The sequence below is a fragment of the Trichosurus vulpecula genome, chromosome 4 (genome assembly GCF_011100635.1).
Source record: "Trichosurus vulpecula isolate mTriVul1 chromosome 4, mTriVul1.pri, whole genome shotgun sequence".
In the NCBI taxonomy this organism is placed as follows: Eukaryota; Metazoa; Chordata; class Mammalia; order Diprotodontia; family Phalangeridae; genus Trichosurus; species Trichosurus vulpecula.
In genome coordinates, this window is record NC_050576.1 from 278374618 (window position 1) to 278393240 (window position 18623).

The 18623-nt window shown below is 39.7% G+C and overlaps 1 protein-coding gene across 1 annotated transcript in view; it reads left to right on the forward strand.

The window, feature by feature from the left end:
* EPHA4 (EPH receptor A4) overlaps window positions 1-18623 on the forward strand; it is a 169212-nt gene that overhangs the window by 67391 nt on the left and 83198 nt on the right. Inside the window, exon 4 of the mRNA XM_036754831.1 lies at window positions 2421-2576. Coding sequence (XP_036610726.1) covers window positions 2421-2576 — 156 coding nt within the window. The remainder of the gene's footprint in view (window positions 1-2420; window positions 2577-18623) is intronic.

Below are 18623 nucleotides of genomic sequence, written 5' to 3' on the forward strand. Positions count from 1 at the left end.
ATGGTTTTGGCTAATGATGTCAGATCACAATAAAGCAATATCCTTTCCTTCCATGTGTCGATTTTTAGATTTTAATTTTTATTGCTCTTTGGACACATGAAGGCCAGTTAGGGGTAAACAGGGATTTCCTCACATACTTTTGTTCAGATGTGAAAGAAGGGAAAGAAGATAAAGTAAAAGTAATTTGGGCCTGTTTGCTTGAGCCCCTCCAACAGGGGCAGAGTAACCAGTCTTAAACAAGTTGCCTTTGTTTACTGGGCCTGACTGAGTGACAGGCTGTGCCCGGTGGGTTTACATTGGCGTCCAGGGACTTATTGTGTTTGATGTGGGAAGGCTAGGCTTGACCCTCTCTGCTTCTTCCTGCCAGAGCTGTGGTTTCCTATTTAAATCGAAACCCTCGGGCCAGTTTAAGCCCAGCCAAAAGGCACCTTGCAAGTTGAACCTTATCTAATTATGTGATGTGCATAAACTCTAGAAGCATAAATCTTAGTCACTGGAGCAACATGTTTTCCAAGATTCTCTGGTCCAGTGGAAGACAAAGTAAATGAGAGAGAGATTGATCTCTTAGCACTTCTATTGTCACGGCTGCACACATCATAAAGTCTGAACTCCTTAGAGGAAATTCCATAAACAACTTTGGTTAATAAGAGTGAAGTTACAATATCTTCCTTGCACTTTTGCTAAATTCTCTTTCCGCTCACCATGACCAGTGCATGATTAACGAAATACCAACAGGATGTGCATGAGAGAGGAACGGGTTTTGAATTGAAACCCACACTGATGCCTGCCTGGTGCATGAGTAATGTTGGGATGACTGTGGCTAGGTCTATGTGGAACCACTGAATCAAATCGTTTTTGTTCAGGATTTCTTTATCAGGTGGCTTCAGTGCAATCTGGTGCATGGGTAGCAACAGCAGTGGCTGGGTCTGGTTTAGTTGTTGCCAAGATGATGGAAAGCAGCTGGTTGACACTTTTTTCCAGTTGGTATTTTTGGTTATAGGGATACAGCTTAAGAGACAGTCTTTAAAAGGGAAAAAAAATAAAAATGAATTATACAGAAAATTTTAAGTATGATTGCCATTCTTCTTGTTCTCTGATCTCATGGAATAACTGGGCTTTTGGAAATCCATTTATTTTTGCCTTTTCTTTGGATCTTTGGAAGCTAATGATGCTAATAGGATTGTCAGATCATAGTTGATCATATTGGCCTGTATTTTATCTCAGAAATCAGTGATGCTCTTGGGAGTCTGTTGTGTTATGACTGCTTATGTCTGCCTCTCCTTTTCCTTCCTTTTCCTTCCTTCCTTCCTTCCTTCCTTCCTTCCTTCCTTCCTCCCTTCTTTCTTCTGATTCCTTTCCCTTTCCCTTTCCCCTTCTTCTTCCTTCCTTCCCTCTAAAAGTTTTTATTTCAGGTTAGGGAGATAATTAAGTCTGACACAATTCAAATGGAGAGGGAAAGGGGCCAGAGAGCAGGAAAAGGGCAGGGCCTTGTATTAACCATATTAATTTTAAAAATTATTATTTCAATATTAATAGTGAGTTCCCCCCCACACACACACATACTGTAAAAGCAGCCACTGGCATCAGCGTGGTGTTTATAAAGCTGATGTCATGGAAAGCTTGCCAATAGTACAAAGAGGTCTATGGTATATATACTTTGGCTCTGTTTATGGCCAAGAAGGGCAGTGAACTGGGTGGGGCAAGGAGGGGACAGAACTTTTTCTTTTCCTTTTTCCTTCCTTCCTTCTTTTTTCTTTTTCTTTCCTCCTCTCCTCTCCTCTTCCCTTTCTCCCCTCCCCTCCTCCCCTCCTCTCCCCACTACCTTCCTACCTCCCTTCTTTCTTTCTTTCTTTCTTTCTTTCTTTCTTTCTTTCTTTCTTTCTTTCTTTCTTCCTTCCTTCCTTCCTTCCTTCCTTCCTTCCTTCCTTTCTTTCTTTGTTTCAAAGAGGTAGAATGTGGCATATCATGTTTCAGAAATTGTTGATGTGGGTGGTTGCTTCAAGTCCATTTCCACTACTAAAACTATGGCTTCAGTCTGAAATATCAAGTTTGGTCTTAGACATGGAGAGGGAAGAAGAGAAGGGGAGAGGGAGGGTGGGAGTGGAGCAGAGAGAAACATAGAGGAGAGAGAGAGAGACAGAGACAGAGTGAATGGAAATGGCCTTGTGTAGGGGCAGGAGATTTTCTGACTGAAGAATCTGCTTAGGGCTGCCACTGCCCATTTTGAGGTGGTTATCCTATGTTGGCAGTCCAAAGATGGTGATAGTGATCAGCCTTTCTAAGTTGGCTCATTTCATAGCTGGGGCCAAACTCTAGGCTCTCTTCCCAATCAGGAAGATGACCCGGGTAATGTGTCACTACTCCCTGCTCTAATCATGATCTAAATGTCTGCTGTTTTTCCTCCCCCTCTACCCCTACAGCCTGCAAGATTGGATACTACAAGGCCCTTTCCACCGATACTGCCTGTGCCAAATGCCCGCCCCACAGCTACTCCGTCTGGGAAGGAGCCACCTCTTGCACCTGTGATCGAGGCTATTTTCGAGCAGAGGATGATGCAGCTTCCATGCCCTGCACTCGTAAGTTGAACTAACATTGCATCTCCTTTCCTGCCCTTTTTCAATCATGCCCGGAGGGGAAAAAGCGACAACAAAAACTCCCTCTGAGAAGCTAGACAAACAGAGCCAGTAGCTTGTGTTCATCTTCTTGCCCTGGTTGGTTACGCTGAGGGGCAGCACGGGGCAATACCAGGTCTTCTCTCAGCATGGCCACCCTGCAGTGGGCAAATTAGATCAGAGAGATCTCTCCCATTGTGTCCCCTCCTCCCTCCAATAATAGCAGGATGATGGCCCATGGAAATGAAAGGATCTGGTTCTCTGTTCTGGTTTCATTTCAAATGCAGGTATCCTGCCAGCAGAATACTCTGTGGAGGGAGTTCCGGTTGAGCTTTTTGTGGGCATCTGATAGTGTAATTAGGGCTGAAGATCTGAATTTATTAACTGCTTTGCCATTCCATCCAGGATGCTCAATAATCTTGACAGCTGAGGGAGAAACACGTATAAGGCAAAGTTATGTGAATGGGATTGTATATATAAAAGTCCTATTAGCCCTTTGGAGGAAAGGAACAATATAAATGCAAGTATTATTGGAACCATCATTATTAAAGTATAGCCTATCTCTTTGTTTATACATTTATGCTGTGCCAATTGTGACGGAAAAGAGAAGAAATCTCTACTGTGGGTAGGGGCAGAGTTCCTCTATCTATGCATACTATGTCCTACATAGACTCAGAGGGGAATACAGCCCAGGATTGGGCAGAGCACATTATAGAATATAGCTCTATAGTTTATTATAGCTGTATAGTTTAATAGTTTATTACCACTGTGATGTGGAGGTTCTGCTTTGCAGCTACTCTATACCGTTACCTTGCCCAACCCTGCCCTACCAGAGGAAACTATACCCATGCAGATGACATTTTTGTAATTGGAAGTCTTTTCTGGGTCCCCCCAGGTAGCTGCTATAACATTTAGGACATTCTCTTGATTAATCAGGTACCCACTCAGAGAATGGGGGAGCAGAATACAGGAACCTCAAAGGCCAGCCATTCAGGACACAAATGGGATAGTTCTGATTGCTCAACTTGGCTCTGAAATTTTCCTTACTTCATGAAGTTCTTCCTGGCTAGAAATAAATTAGACTCCTTGTAATTGCTATGGACTAGGGAGAATCCTGGGGGCCCTCTTTGGTCTAGAGCAACCTGAGGTGACAAATACCTAATCAGTGCCAGGCTTAGAATTAAGAAATAGCTGGTTTTCTTCCAGACACTCCCATTTCTCTTTTTGGCTGTTGTTGTTCCTCCTTCCCCCACTTCTGGGTGCCCCTTCCCCACTATCACTTGTCCCAGATTCTCATACCATCCCCACTTAGTCATACAACCTTGGCCTTACCTCATTGACTAGGGCTCCACATCTCTTCCCATGCTCAGTCCCTATCAAAATTTTCCTTTTTCAGTGTCTCCTTCCCCAGGCTCTTACAAGTACCTGGCTTGGATGAACTAATTCTCCTTTTCTCCCTTCCAGACCACTCCCTTACCTTTGTGATATGTTTCTAGCAGATATTTACAATTCAAAATAACTTAGGACCATAATATAATAATGGGAATAAAAATAGTGGGAATGGGAATAGAAATGGGAATAAAAATGGGAATACAAATTTAAAAAGCAGGATTTTCAGAGTTCTCATCATATAGAAAACTCTCCTTCCTCTAAATCCCGCAAACATAATTCCTCTCCTGTCTTGAGCTCCACCGCACCATTAACTCCATAGAATTTATTGTTTGATGAGAGAATGGGACTGTAGTTCCCTTGTCCACACTTCCTCCCTGTGATTCCAGGATCTACTGACCAATGTAGAGAATGATCCTATTCAAGTCATTTAATCATGGCAACTTAGATTCATTGTCTGTGAAATGATGAGCCCCTTCAGCAGTCAGTTGGTCAAGTCATAAGAATATTGGAAACATCACTTCAAGTGATATACATCTGGCTTCTATATATGATATATAAGGCACTGACCATGTTTACTGAAGAGTTGATAGCAAGGCATGTCAACACTATTTTTGGAGAAATTATCATCCAATTTGCTAAGTGGACGCAAGTAAGAAAAGAAAAATAATCATCATTTTTGTGATTTCAAAGTTCATTCTGAGATTTGGCAAATGGCTTGACCCTCCGCCCCCAAAAAAATCAAAGTAAAAGCACGACTGGCTACTGAATAGAATAAAAAGTGGGTTTCACTATGCAGAGGACTGAGCTTGCTTCTTTCCTCATTCATGCAAGAGCCATATTGATAAATGAGCTAGGTTTCACTCCTTTTTCTTGTTGGTCCCTCTTCATGGGAAATGGTCTTGATGCTAAACTTAGTGAAGTTGAAACAGTTCATATGTCCGTCCATTGATGCCTCAGAATCTACTGACTGTGAAGCATGTGCCTGCTGCAGTTGTTAAGCTAAGGTCTTTGGTCACAGACTGGAGCAGATACAAGAAACCTGTCCCGTCTGACTCCCTACAGAAGCGTCCATGTCACTTATTTCTTTGGAATCCCATTCACTTCCTCTTTATGGTTGATTTTATAGGCCTTTTCATCTAAGGGTCTTTAAGCACTTGGCAAACATTGACTATAAGGCTTTTAAAATCTCCTGTGAGGGTGGAATCATCTGGATTCATTTTACAAATGAGGAAATTCCTGTAATAGGGAAGGTACTTGATTTCATCAGTAGCGAGCTTGCAAGTTAATGGCAGAGTCAGTGATAGAATGTAGAGCCCCATCCTTTACCTTTAGGCTTTGGATTTTCCTTCTAAGGCACCATCTTTATTTTAACCCTATCTTACCTGACCTTACTTCACTTCATTTCACTTTTTTCTCTCTGTCTCTATCTCTTTATCTATCCATCTATGTATGTATGTATGTATCTATCTATCTATCTATCTACCTAATTTCACTCTATGATCAATCTCCATCTATCTCCCTCCATCATCTGTCTATCTCTTAGTCTATCATCGATCTCTATTTCAATCTCTATCTCAATGTATCATCTCTTTAAGATTGGGTCTTCCCATCTCCCCCTTGGCAGATAGTACAGTGCAGGGGCCACTCACTGGCCTAATCTCAGTACTGATTGGTAAAGGAACTTTGACTTGTTCTGTTTCTGATCTGGACCAGTTTGCTCTTCCTTAGGCAGCCTGATTCCTTTTCTTGTTCCCATCTCCCAGGGGCTCACCATATTGGCATCAGACTTGATGAGAACACTCCATCGGCTTCAGCCCACTACAGTTCAGAACTCCCAAGTGCACACAAGTGATCCACCAACCCTAGGGATTACAGGCAATCACCACTATGCCTCTGCCTTTATTTTAAACTTAATAGTCATTTCAAAGGATATGATGTTTATCAAAGTATCCCCTTTTCATTTTTTTTTGTTCTTATTGTCTAGGCCTGCAATTTAACAAACTCTGAGAAGTTGCCAGTGTGAAAACTCCTTTCATCCATGCAAACATGTCTATAAGTTATAATCTTAGAGAGTATCCTGGGACACTAATAGTTAAGTGACTTGTCCAGAGTCATGCAGCTAGTATATGTCAAAGGCAAGCCTTTAACCCAGGTCTTTCTACTTCTGAGGCTGGTTCTCTATCCACTATGCACTCTACCTCTCTCCTACACCAGTATTCTTCCTGAATGAAGTTTCCTACTCATTATTATTGAAATTATAGCATTAAGTTTAAATTAATAAATTTAAATATTAAATTAATTAATTAATTTAACTAAACCTTTTTGTCCCGGACATCTCTTTAAGTCTATAGGATGCAAAGCAGTTGCTGATTCATCTGTTTTGGTAGAAGGAATCCCCTTGCTGAGAATTTCTGACGTCAGTGAAATCACACATACACACACACACACACACACACACACACACACACACACACACATAAATTTTAGAACTTTTTAGGTAATTTCGATTAATCTCCATCTTTCACAGCTAAGGAAACTGAGGCCCAGAGAAATGGCCTAATTTGCCCAGCGAAGACCATTCAGCTAGTTAGTGACAGAAGCCAAGTTGGTTGTCTCCTAGGCCAATGTCCTTTCCACTGCCCTATTCTGCCTCTTTTGTCAGTCTCTCTTGACAGGCTATGGAGATGAAGGGAAACTTCAACATGTAGGGAGGGATCTTTTCAAACTGATTTCAGCCTCTAATCAGTTCTTCCCAGTTGGTTAAGCCAGGTGACAAACCCAATTCCCTTGTGCTGACAGCCATGGTAATCAGGCCCCTTCTTTGTTCATTATGCTCTCTTTAACCCCGGCATTCTTATTCAGCCCTGCATTTAGTGAGCACTCATTGTGACGGCACACTAATGAAGAAATAAAACACACTAGCAGAGGCCCATTCTTCTAGGGAAAGATAGACTCTGCTCCACTGGCTTGTAAAATCAGGTTTTTGTTCACTAGCAGAACTATTAGACCAGGTGAATAAAAGTAGCATTGGCTAATTTAGAAAGAAACACCTGGGATGGGCTAAAGTTCACTCCTTCCACCCTTTTCTTTAGGGGATTATGAGGGAATGTTATCTTCTCGGGACTGTGGGTGAAAAGCTCCAGCTTTTTTGATTATTGATTCGATTAATGCTGTATTGACTTAATGACACTGATCTATGGCTGTTTTGGAGATGCTTTAATGTGTTCTCATGAGAGGACCTTCTGGATATTCTAAAGAAAATGAAAGATTATTATTTTTTTCTGGGAGAGTTTAGCTGCTGTTCTGATTGAATGGCAGTGGAAGAAATGAATTTGTTTCTAGTTTCTGTAATGCGATGATTGTAATTTTTCCTGCCTCTTGGCCTGGAAGAAGTTAATGTACATAGCTTACATGGCATTTCTTTGGTGATGTTAGAAGGACTTTTCAAATTCCCTTCTCACTCCTCCATACTGGAAAGAATGTATGTTTCCCTTCTGTGGAATTGAAGAATATTCACTATAGTCTGGGAAAATAACTATGACAGCAACAATAACAAATTGGATCCCTTCATCCAATGAATAATGAGTAAAATGCCCATGTCTGAACACAAGGATCAGTCAAGGCACAGAAAAAGAATTTTGGGAGAATTTTCCTTATAAGCATGGTAGCTACCACCATGTGGGGAGCAGGGCACAGTCTAAGACTGTACAGGAATCTTGGTTTCATAAATCATTTCATAGAAATATTTGAGAATGTCAATGAAATGGATGTCCTTGCAACTCTTGGTCTCTTTCTCTTTTTTTTTTTCACCTTATATTTACCTTGTTCATCTAAGTCAGGAATGCAGACTAGAAATCTTATCATGCGGTGAAAATGTCACCTACATGCTTGTGCATGAAACCACAGGATTGACTTATTACACATCTACTTGAGCACAGACTGTGAGAGAATAATTTCTTCCTCCCATCCTCTATCCAACTCTGGAAGCAGAGACAGTGTCATATCAATGTAATGTTCAACCTCTCATTATATTTCAATTTTTGCTCTAAAGATGGATTGGCAAAAGGTGAGTCTTTAAAGGGAGTTCTTTATGTGACTGGGAAATAGGCATTTTTTATATCATTTTGCTAACCTTACTTCTGAGCTTTGTTACTCTTACTTTAATGGATCAGTGATCCCTCTCTGTGGGGGCTCCCTCCACCAGTACAGATTGGAACCCACCCACACTTCCTCATACTGTGTAAATCCTGTCACTGTCTTTCTATAAATCTTACACTGAGGATCAACCCAATGTATTGGAAACTTTTAGGTTTTTGTTTTTGTTTTATATTTTGTGTAGTAGCGAAATAATTGGGTTGTCCATCTCTTATCCTTCTCTTGTGCTGGGTGACCTCCCTGAGGATTATTTCTGAGGCGTTCAGTTATAAAATGATATTTAAAAAACTTTTTTCATTTGAAATTTCCTCTCCAATTCTTTGATGCTCTTTATTTAACTTGTGCTAGAACTTATTAGTGCATTGTGCTTGGGGGTACTTTATAAATGAGAGATCATTATTTTAGATTGCCAAGTTGAAGGGCCTTCATGAATCTGTCTCCAAGTCAATGGCCTTGAATAATCAAGTCAGCTGTGCCAAACAAACAAAGAGTGATTGATTGATATTTAGACACAGCCCGAAATATTCCTAAAATTGCAGCTTTTAAGATAGTTTGTACTGGAAGAGCTTGGGGCTAACGAGGGCAAATTTACCACAGTGTATGACGAAAGGGCCCAATTTGGAAAAAGGTCTCTGCAGTTTTAGGTTAGCAAGAAATAGAAATGGCCCTACTTCAGACAACAAATGTCACTTAGTTTGTCTTTACATTCGCCTTTTCTAATTGAATTTAGTGCACTGCTGTATTTCCTCCAGAAAGTATATTGTTTTTAAATTACCATTTCAGTCCTATTACTCAAAGCCCTTGCTTCTAATGCTTTCTGACAGTTATCAACATAATGAACCATAATGAAATGATGAGCAATCTTCAGTGGAAACCCAATGTGGATTCCACTGGTGCTGTGTGACTGTGTTGTTAAAATTTGAATGCAAATTAAAATAACATCGTCCTTACTTGTTTCCAAGGTCAGAGTGAAGTTTTTTTTTAATGGAATTTTTAAAATGCTTTAATCTTAGTTGACTTGCATCTACTTTTTAAACCAGCCCTTAACTGTGTATCTGCTATAATAATTTAAATAACCCGCCCCCCGCAGAGTATTTTTCTTGGAATAGTCTTGGTTTTGGAGAGGCATGTGTAAAGAGGCTTTGGTATTCAAGTTATCAAATAGAAGGTAGTACTTAGCTTTCAATAAGCCAGGAGAATGAATAGAGAATTGGAAGGGACCTTAGCAACCATTTAGTCTAACCCCTTCATATTTACAACCGAAGAAACTAAATCTCAGAGGAGTCAAATGAGGTCAGATTTGAATCCAGAGCAGCAAATCCACTATCTAAATCTAGGTTTTTAATTCCAAACCCAAGTCTCTGTACATTGTGCTGTTTGGCCAAATCAATGCATAGCTTTAGAGGGGAATGGGGCACTGAAGGGTCATTTAGTCCAGAGGTGTCAAACACATGGCCCAGGCCATATGTACCCAGCAACACTCCTGAGTGTGGCCTGAACCAAATTAAAATATAATTGAGAAATATCTAATGACATTTGTAAAAATGCAGCATAGACAACATTTCATTTAAAAACTGTCCGTGTGCAGCCTGTAGGATCCTCATGCGCAGATTAGTGCCCCGCCCCCCATTTCTGTTTGAGTTTGACACCACTGATCTAGTCCAAACCCATCCCTCTATAGATAAGGAAACAAAGGCACATAGAATTTGCTCAAAATCCTACCAATAGTAAAGGGCAGAGCCAAGAATCAAATCCACATCCTTGGATTCCCAACATAATAATATTATTTCCATGTCACCATGCTTCCTGTTTTTCTTTTCAAACAACAGCACACATCCATATGAACTAATACTCATAGCTTATAAAACACCTCTCTTACAATGATTCCATGAGCTAGATGATATGAGTATTATCATACCCATTTTACAGATGAGAAACCTGAGACTTAAGAGAGGCTCAGCGATTTGTCCATGGTCACAGAGTTCATGCATGGCAGAGCTTAGAGTTGAACCCATTGCCTTATGGATGAAGTCCAAGGCTCTTTCTATTATTCTACAGCATGCACTTCTTCCATTTTTAAAAATTCTAATTACCTTAATTATCATCAATAAATAGTGGAATGATTCTTTGTGAGACATCCTCTGAAAAAAACAAAAAGTTGTAGCTGAGCATAAAGTCAACTAAGAACTATGCCATTGTGAGAGATTTTCCTTCATAGTCAGAAGTAACCACTAATGCTAAGTCATAATTTCTGTTTAAATGGACATCTGAACAGACTGTTCCATGGTTAAGTCATTTTGGGCAAATGGCCTATTTGGACTAATCATGTTGCAAATCCCATCAAATGCTAAAATAATAAAAAATGACCCCCAGTTCTCCCATGCATGTAATACTGATGGATGCTCAAATGTGATTGCATTTTTACAAAGTTTCTTTCACTAGATTTCAATCATGAATGGGTTGACTGTCCAGTTATCAGATTAATCCTATCCATTTCCACTCCTTTTCTCTCCAGTGCCTTCCTTCCAATTGGCCACTTACCAGCAGAGAGTGACCGTGGCACAAGTGAAATTCATGCTGCACTTGTTAACAACCCGGGATAACAGGAGATTGACAGAATAGCCCCGTAGTTCCCAAAGTGTGGCCACTGGCCTGATTACTTGTCATTTTTAGTGATTATGAGATGTTAAATTGTTTCTACCATGAACAATTTACTACTTAATTTAAAAAATCATTGATGTCTCATGAAAAACTAATGCCAATCTCAATTCCAAAGTGAATTATCAGAGGAGTTCTCCTGGAATAAGGAGTGGATAGTGTGCTGGATTTGCAGTCAAGAAAGCCTGCTTTCAAATGTTCCCTGTATGACCTTTGGCAAATCAAATAACCTCTCTGAGCTGTGGTTTTCTCCTCTGTATAATGGGCATAATGATGCCTGAAGTTCCTTCTTTCATTACAGAATTGCCATGAAGGTCAAAAGAGATGATGTTTGTAAAATTCACTGAAAACTTCAATAGCTCTATGCGTCAGTTATTATTGTTTTCTTTTGCACTGGGTGCGCATGGGAGCCTTTGTCCTCACAGAGGTGGTTCACAGGAAAGCGTGAAAAGTACTGCCATGGTTTGGGGCAAACATGGAAAAGACAAATGTCGGTTTAATTCTATAACTCTGAAGAATTAAATTTCAACTGAAATTGTTACCACTTTCCTATCTCAATGATATTTTGGATTCTGCATCACTGTTCCTGAAAGTTTCATAGTCACCTCCCTGTGAATCATCCTCAGGGGAAAAGCTGACCATCATCTTTGCTTTCAGCTCCTGTTGACTTTTCTCTATTGCTTCACTTGGGACCTAGTAGCAATGGTGAAGGATGGAAACTTGAGATGGAAATGAAAGGAGGAAGCAATACTATCTTCTCTTTTCTCACATAGGGTAAAGGTGAGAACAGAGTAAGCATGTCTATAGTGCCTACTTGGTGCCACGCACTGAACTAAGATCTTCTAAAAAATATTATCTCATTTGATCATGACTTCCAAGATTAGAAAAAGCCTTTGAAAGAAAAACACTTGCTAGATTTCCTTCCTAGAAATCATGAGCTGTATACAGAGGCTGAAGTCTGGCTCTGGTCTGAGGAATAATGTCACATGTATTCAGCATGGAGTAAATGATAGAAAGCTTGGAGTAGTTGAACAGAGGGATGGGATGAGGAACAGCAGGGTCCAGTTGGGGCTAAGTGCTATGATTTCATTCTTTTCGTGTGACTTAATTGAATTATTGTTGGCTTGTTTGCCTACTAATAAATGCTCACGTCTCCCTATCCTAAAAAACAAACAAACCAAAAAAAACCCCCAAAACAATAGAACCAAACCAAAACAAAACAAAAACCATCCATCTTTCTTGGAACTTACTACTTGCCTTCACTCTTTCTTCTCCTTTTAACTTAATGATTCTTCACAGAGTACTCTAGACTCACTGTCTCCTTGATCTTTTCATCTGCTTACTCTTCAATATCCCTTTCAATCTGTCTTACATTCTCACTCTCCTGAAATTGCTCTCTTCATAGTCCCCAAATGACAAGCAAATAACCATATCCAATGTGCTTTTCTCAATCCTCACTCTCAACATCTTTTTTCACGAGACAGACAGTCCACTGATCTTAAACCTGTCCATTCTCTTCCCTTGGCTCCCATATCAGATTCTGCTGGCCCCCATATTTATCTGACAGCTTTTTAACTGGCTATTCCACTTCCTCCTCCATATGATTGTCCTCTAGGGCTTTACCTTGTATTCTCTATTTTGTCTACACCTCCTGCCTTGATGATCTCATCTACTCTCACTGTCTGAGCTGTGACACCCAGCCTCATGATTCACAAATCTGTATCTTTAGCCCTTTATCTCTCTCAATCTCCAAATTGACATTTCTAGCTGCCTACCAGATATCTCCGTCTAGATACCCCACTGACATCTCTAGCTCTACACATCCTCAGATGAATTTTACATCTTTCCTTTGAAATCTTATTCTCTTCCTGGCTTCACACAGGGGTAGCACCACAGTTTCCCCAATCATCTACATGCATAAACTTAGAATCTTCTTTGCCATTTCTCGTATTTGTTCAATTATCAAACCTCATTGTTTTGAGCATCTACAGTCTCATCTCCTTATGATGCTCACTGCCACCTCTTATCCTCTCCTTCCTTTCTCCAGAAGTCTCTTCATTCACACCCAACCCCCTGTAATATTTAATTTATTCCCATCTATGAGCTTCTTTTTTGATTTCCTCCAACATTTCCAATATTCCCTCATCCTTATAGAAAAAAGAAAACAATATGAACAAAACCAAAACCTTCCATGACACTACAATCCGTTCAGATCATCGTACTACATTTCTCTTTCTTTTCATAGTCAAAGTCTTAGGAAAAGTCATGTTGCTACATTAATTGCCTCCATTTCCTTTCTTTCTACTCATATCCCAGTCCCTTGTGATCTGGCTTTTGGGGTCACCTTAAGTCTTTTGAAATCTTCTAGTATTGTAGAAGGATTGCTGGAATTCTCATCAGAAGACCTGGGTTGAAATCCCAGATTTGCTACTTAACAGCCGGGTCACTTTGGGTAAGTCATTTGACTATTATGGGCCTCATTTTCCTCCTTTGTAAAATGAAGGAACTAGACTAGCTAACTCCTGTGGCCCCTTCCAGCTTTAAAGTTTGATAATTTTACCTTTCCTTCAAGTTCCTCCCATCACTATGAAACTTTCTCTGATTTTTCAGTCCAGTAATGATTTCTCCTTCCTTCAGACTCAAAGTACTAGTAAGAAAAGTACTTGCTTGCTGTAAGGACAAGCCTGGGTTCAACTCTTTCCTCTGACATTTGCTGTGGCTATGGACAAGTGATTTTACTTCTTTGAATCTCAGTTTCCCTATATATGAAATGGGAATATTAATACCTGTAGGACCTGCTTCTTAGCGTAGTTGCAAAGCTCCAATGAGCTAGGTAAACTGCCTGAAAATGTTAAATGGATGCTGGCTGTTATAATGATAAACCAATATTCAAGTGTATTTAAAAAAAAAACAAGTATGAACAACTATTTTAAATGTTTGCTTTTTTAAAAATATGTATCAATATACAAGCTTCCCTCTAATGACTTGGATGATTGTGTTGTATAAATTGCATAAATGTATTGTATAAATTGATTGTATAAATGATTCCAACTATATATGAATAAACTAGTATTCTCAGTATAAAGAAATTAATTTAGAAAAGAAAAGATAAAACATTCTTAGAAAGGTCTTTAGGATAGAAGAGATATAAGAATAACAAAGAAATAGTAAAATTTCTATAACAAATTGGGTCTTCAAGAAAATAGCACTTTACAAAAAGAGGCTAACAAATGAGCGATGCACTGATTTTTCATAATGGGCTGCTGAGCTTTGGTCAGAACCATTGAGAGACCACAGAAACTTTAGTGATAAAGGTCTAGGAATGGCCATGCATTTGCAGAAAAGGGGTCTTCCCAGAACAGCAGTCCTTATGTAAACTCACCCACAGAAACAGGGACTGGAGGAAAGCAATTAGTAGCAGCAACATATACAACTGTCAGGGGGGAAAGCAAGGGCTTTATTTCATAGTCAAAACTTATACATCCCAAGTGTTTACTCTGTGTTTTAACCTGCCTTTCTTCAGCTGGAGAGAGATTAACAACATAGGCTTATCTGAAGGGTTTTACAGCTAAGACTCTGAAGTATTATTGACCATTGTACATGATTAATGAAGCCCTGTGAAATGGGAGAAGCAGGCCAAGATACTTCTTTAGAAGATATGTACCTTGTACCAATTGACTTGGCATTTGGGCAGGGTGACTGAGGGGCTTAACAATGCTTTTCTCTTTAAGAATTACATATCTATGCAGGAGGGCTGTTTCTGTCTACAACCAGCTTTGATATTATGGCTCAGGCATTGAATTTTAGCATGATGATTAAAAATCCATTCAGCATTGAAGATGTCTACTAGCCCTGAAAGCCACTCATCACATGAATCCCATCCAGGATGTTTTGCTACTTGTCACATTCCTTTTATTGCAGCCTGGAATAGATTTAATTTTATCTCATCAGTTTACAAACTTTTTTTAAAAAATCCACTCTATAAAAATGTTTTTTACCAGGCCTTCCCACACATACTAGTGAAGTGGTGGTGATACATCTGGCAATAATGAAAATCAGTTGTTTGTGGAAGTACTTGGATTTTATTTATACATTCCTACTCACCAACAAGATGAGTTCTAAATTCTCTCTCTGTCTCTCTCTCTCTGTCTGTCTCTCTGTGTCTGTCTCTCTGTCTCTCTGTCTCTGTCTCTCTGTGTCTGTCTCTCTCTGTCTCTCTGTCTCTCTGTCTCTCTCTCTCTCTCTCTCTCTCTCTCTCTTTCTCTTCCTCCCTCTCTCTCTTGTTACTGTACCTGGGCCTCTGCAGATTGACAAGGTTGCACTTCAATCTTGATTCCAGAGCTCAGAAGGGGAGAATCTTTGGTACTGCATGATATATTGAACTCTGTGCCTACACGAATGTTTGGCCTTTTAGAAAACCCATCTCTGGTTGTCGTTACCATGGCTGTTTTATTGAGATGTTGCTATTTTATGCCACGTGTAGAATTCTAGCTTTGCTCCCAGGAAGACCTAGTTGAATCCCACCTGGTTAGAGGACAAGGGGAGTTATTTTGAGCAAGAGGTTCTGTTCTATTTATCAGACATTCCAGATCTGGTTCACAGATGGATCAGTGTCAAAAAATTAATTTTAGATGTTTTTTATAACAAAATCTATCTAAATTTCCTGATAGTAAAGCATCTTTGTTCAGTGGCCATATTACCATCCATGTAGGGCTTATGTGGTTATGACATTTACTTGTCCTATAGGGAGGAAGCCAAAAATGATAACAGTACTTTGTTGTTTGGTCATTTCAATAATATCTGACTCTTTGTGACCCCATTTTGGGTTTTCTTGGCAAAGATACTGGAGTGGTTTGTCATTACCTTCTCCAGCTCATTTTACAGATGAGGAAACTGAGGCTAACAGAGTTAAGCAACTGACCTAGGGTCACACAGCTAGTAAGTGTCTGAAACCAGATTTGAACTCAAGTCTTCCTCACTCCTGGCCCTGAGCTCTAGCCACTGGACCATCTAGCTGCCTTGATAGAAGTAAGCAAGTGATAGTATTAGTAATAGCTTAAAGTTCTTTAAACCCCTGTGTATAGTACAAGGCTATCTCATTTGATCGGCCTAATACCCAATACCCTTCCCAGGGAGATGCCACTATCCTTATTTCATAGGAAATGAGGAATTTGAGGCCTTCAAATGTGAAGCTGGGTCACCCAGCCATCAGATGTTAGAAATACATCAGCACATGTGCTTCCTAACCTCTGATCTGGGAGAACTATGAAATTATTAGCATTTTCTTTATTGCTTGGCATAGTTCACTTTGTATTTTACAAAGCACCTGTATTCATTTTCTCATTCTCATTGCTCAAATCAAGGAACTTGTTCTCTTTCCCTCACTTCCTCCCCTTTCCCTCCTTCCCCCACCAAAGATAACCCATGATTGGTTAAAGATGACAAAGACTTCTTTTCCTCATATAGGAATCCTGCATCTGCATTAGAAATTGGCTACAGCTTACCTTGAATTTAACACTGTCAAGTTAATGTCAAATGAATGCAAGGTGACATCCCACCAGAAAATAATAATTACCCATTGTCGCACCTTTCACCAGGATCCTGCTGGGTGATGCAGAAATAGTATTTTACACCACTGAAATGAATGGATGCTCATTAAATTTATTCATAATGGAAAAAAGGTAGTGCCCCTTTCTTATGGAGAAATACACAAAATATGAATCAGGCCCCTAGTATCTTAGGCATTCTGTAATTTTCTTTTTTCATTTTAGTGATAATTAGCACATAGATGCAGTTTGTCACTGGTGTCACTGGAGAAGAACCCAGTTGGGTTGAGGGGATCTCTGTTCGAGATACCAAGAAAAAGCAGCTGGCAGTAAGGTGCACATAGGGGTTTTGCTTAAAGTGGTTTTAGCCATTTTCCATCAGTAATTGTGAAGTCATGGGATACCTTGAGTCCTGTATCCAAACCATAACATCATAGGATTGAGAACTAGAGGGCACTTTACAGATCATCTCCTCCATCTCACTCAATGATCAACCTCATCGATCATCTCAATCCAGTCTGCTCCAGTGGCCCCATATTGCCTCTAGGATCAAATACAGGCTTCATTATTTTGCATTTAAAGGTCTTCACAACTTATTTCCAGCCTACTTTGACAGGCTGAAGACCCCCTAGTCCTCTTCCAACCTGCTATGATAAAACCAGTTTGGTCCTTCTGTTTATCACATATGACACACCACCTCCTTTCTTTGTGGTGCTTTGTCTATGTTATCTCCTATACCTGGAATGAACACGATCTTCATCTCTGCCTCTGAAATTGTAGCTTCTTTCAATATTCAGCTCAAGTGGCCTCTTACGTGAGACCTATTCTTATCACCCTTGCTGCCAATTCTTTCTCCTCCCCCCATTATATTGTATTTATATTGTATATACTTAAATGTGTCTATGATGTTTCTTCTAATGGAATATTAGCTCCTCTAACTCAACATAAAAGTTCTATGCAAATGATCAGATTGTAAACTCCCTGAGGGCAGGGACTGTCTTTTGCCTCTTTTTATATCCCTAGCATGTAACACAGTGCTTGGCACATAGTAGGTACTTAAGAAATGTTGATTGATTGTTCATGGTTTATTGAGAAAGCTGGGTGGGGTAGCTAGCATATCCCATAACTGTAATACAAAAATTCAAGATGTTTTTGGCTTATAGTGCTAGTAACATAACTAATATCACTGTAATTCCATTAGATTAAGATGCTTAAATGATATTAGCACAGTGAAATTGGTGGTCCTTTTCCGTAAGTCCTTTTCACTGTACAGAGACTATGTTTGGTACCCTGGATTTCCTGTCCTCCAATGACCATGGACCAGAATGAACTTGTCTTGTGGTCACAATATTTGCTCCTCCTTTCTAGTGTCCCTACCACAGTCAAAAGAAACTTTAATTTAATATTCAGCCAACACACACCCATAGGCTTCCAAGGAGCATCCTTACAAGGCAGGGTTTATTACTTCTGAGAGTCATGATTTCATCCATGTGGATACACCTTCCATCTATGCTAATCACGACTCCTCCCACACCTTTGTAGACTATTTCATGAGCTGCCATGAATGAAAAAAAAATCATCACTTCTTGATGCCAACCCCTTTTAGAAAGCCTTCTTAAAATGTAGTTGGATGGGCCCTCAGACTGACTAGCACAGGGTCTACCATAGGGCTTTCTTTCTTTCTTTTTTTTTCTTCAGTAGGACCTGCCAGAGCTTGTACTCTTGCTGGTAAAGCATTTGAAAACGCAGGATCATTTCCACACCACACCGAGGCAATTTCTCATAAAATATTAGGCATGTTACTCATAAAAACACAATATGTAAAAACATGGGTAATAAAACCTCAGTTTCAGTAACAGTTACCCATGGTTTTCAGAATGTGAACATAATCATGGGGTTTTACCGAATCTTCAGAATTTTGGACTCAAGACAGAATAGTGCAAGAACTTGGTAACAGGGAAGTCTGATACTATTTGGGACCTTAGAGGCTCAGAGGTGAAAGGGACCTTAATAGTCATCTAGGTTCAATTCTGCTTCTGGAATAGTCATTTCAATAAGTCTAGGGGGTACTTCCCCAGTTACACTTGAATACTTCTAATGAGAGGCCACTTACAATCTTTTAAAGCAGCACTTTCTTTGATAGCTGTATTTGTTAGAAAATTCTTTCTCTTTATCTGAAGTATGCCTCCCTAATAATTTTTCTGCCTTCTGATGCCAAGTAGAATACATCTGATCCTTACTTTCTTCATGACAGTCCTTC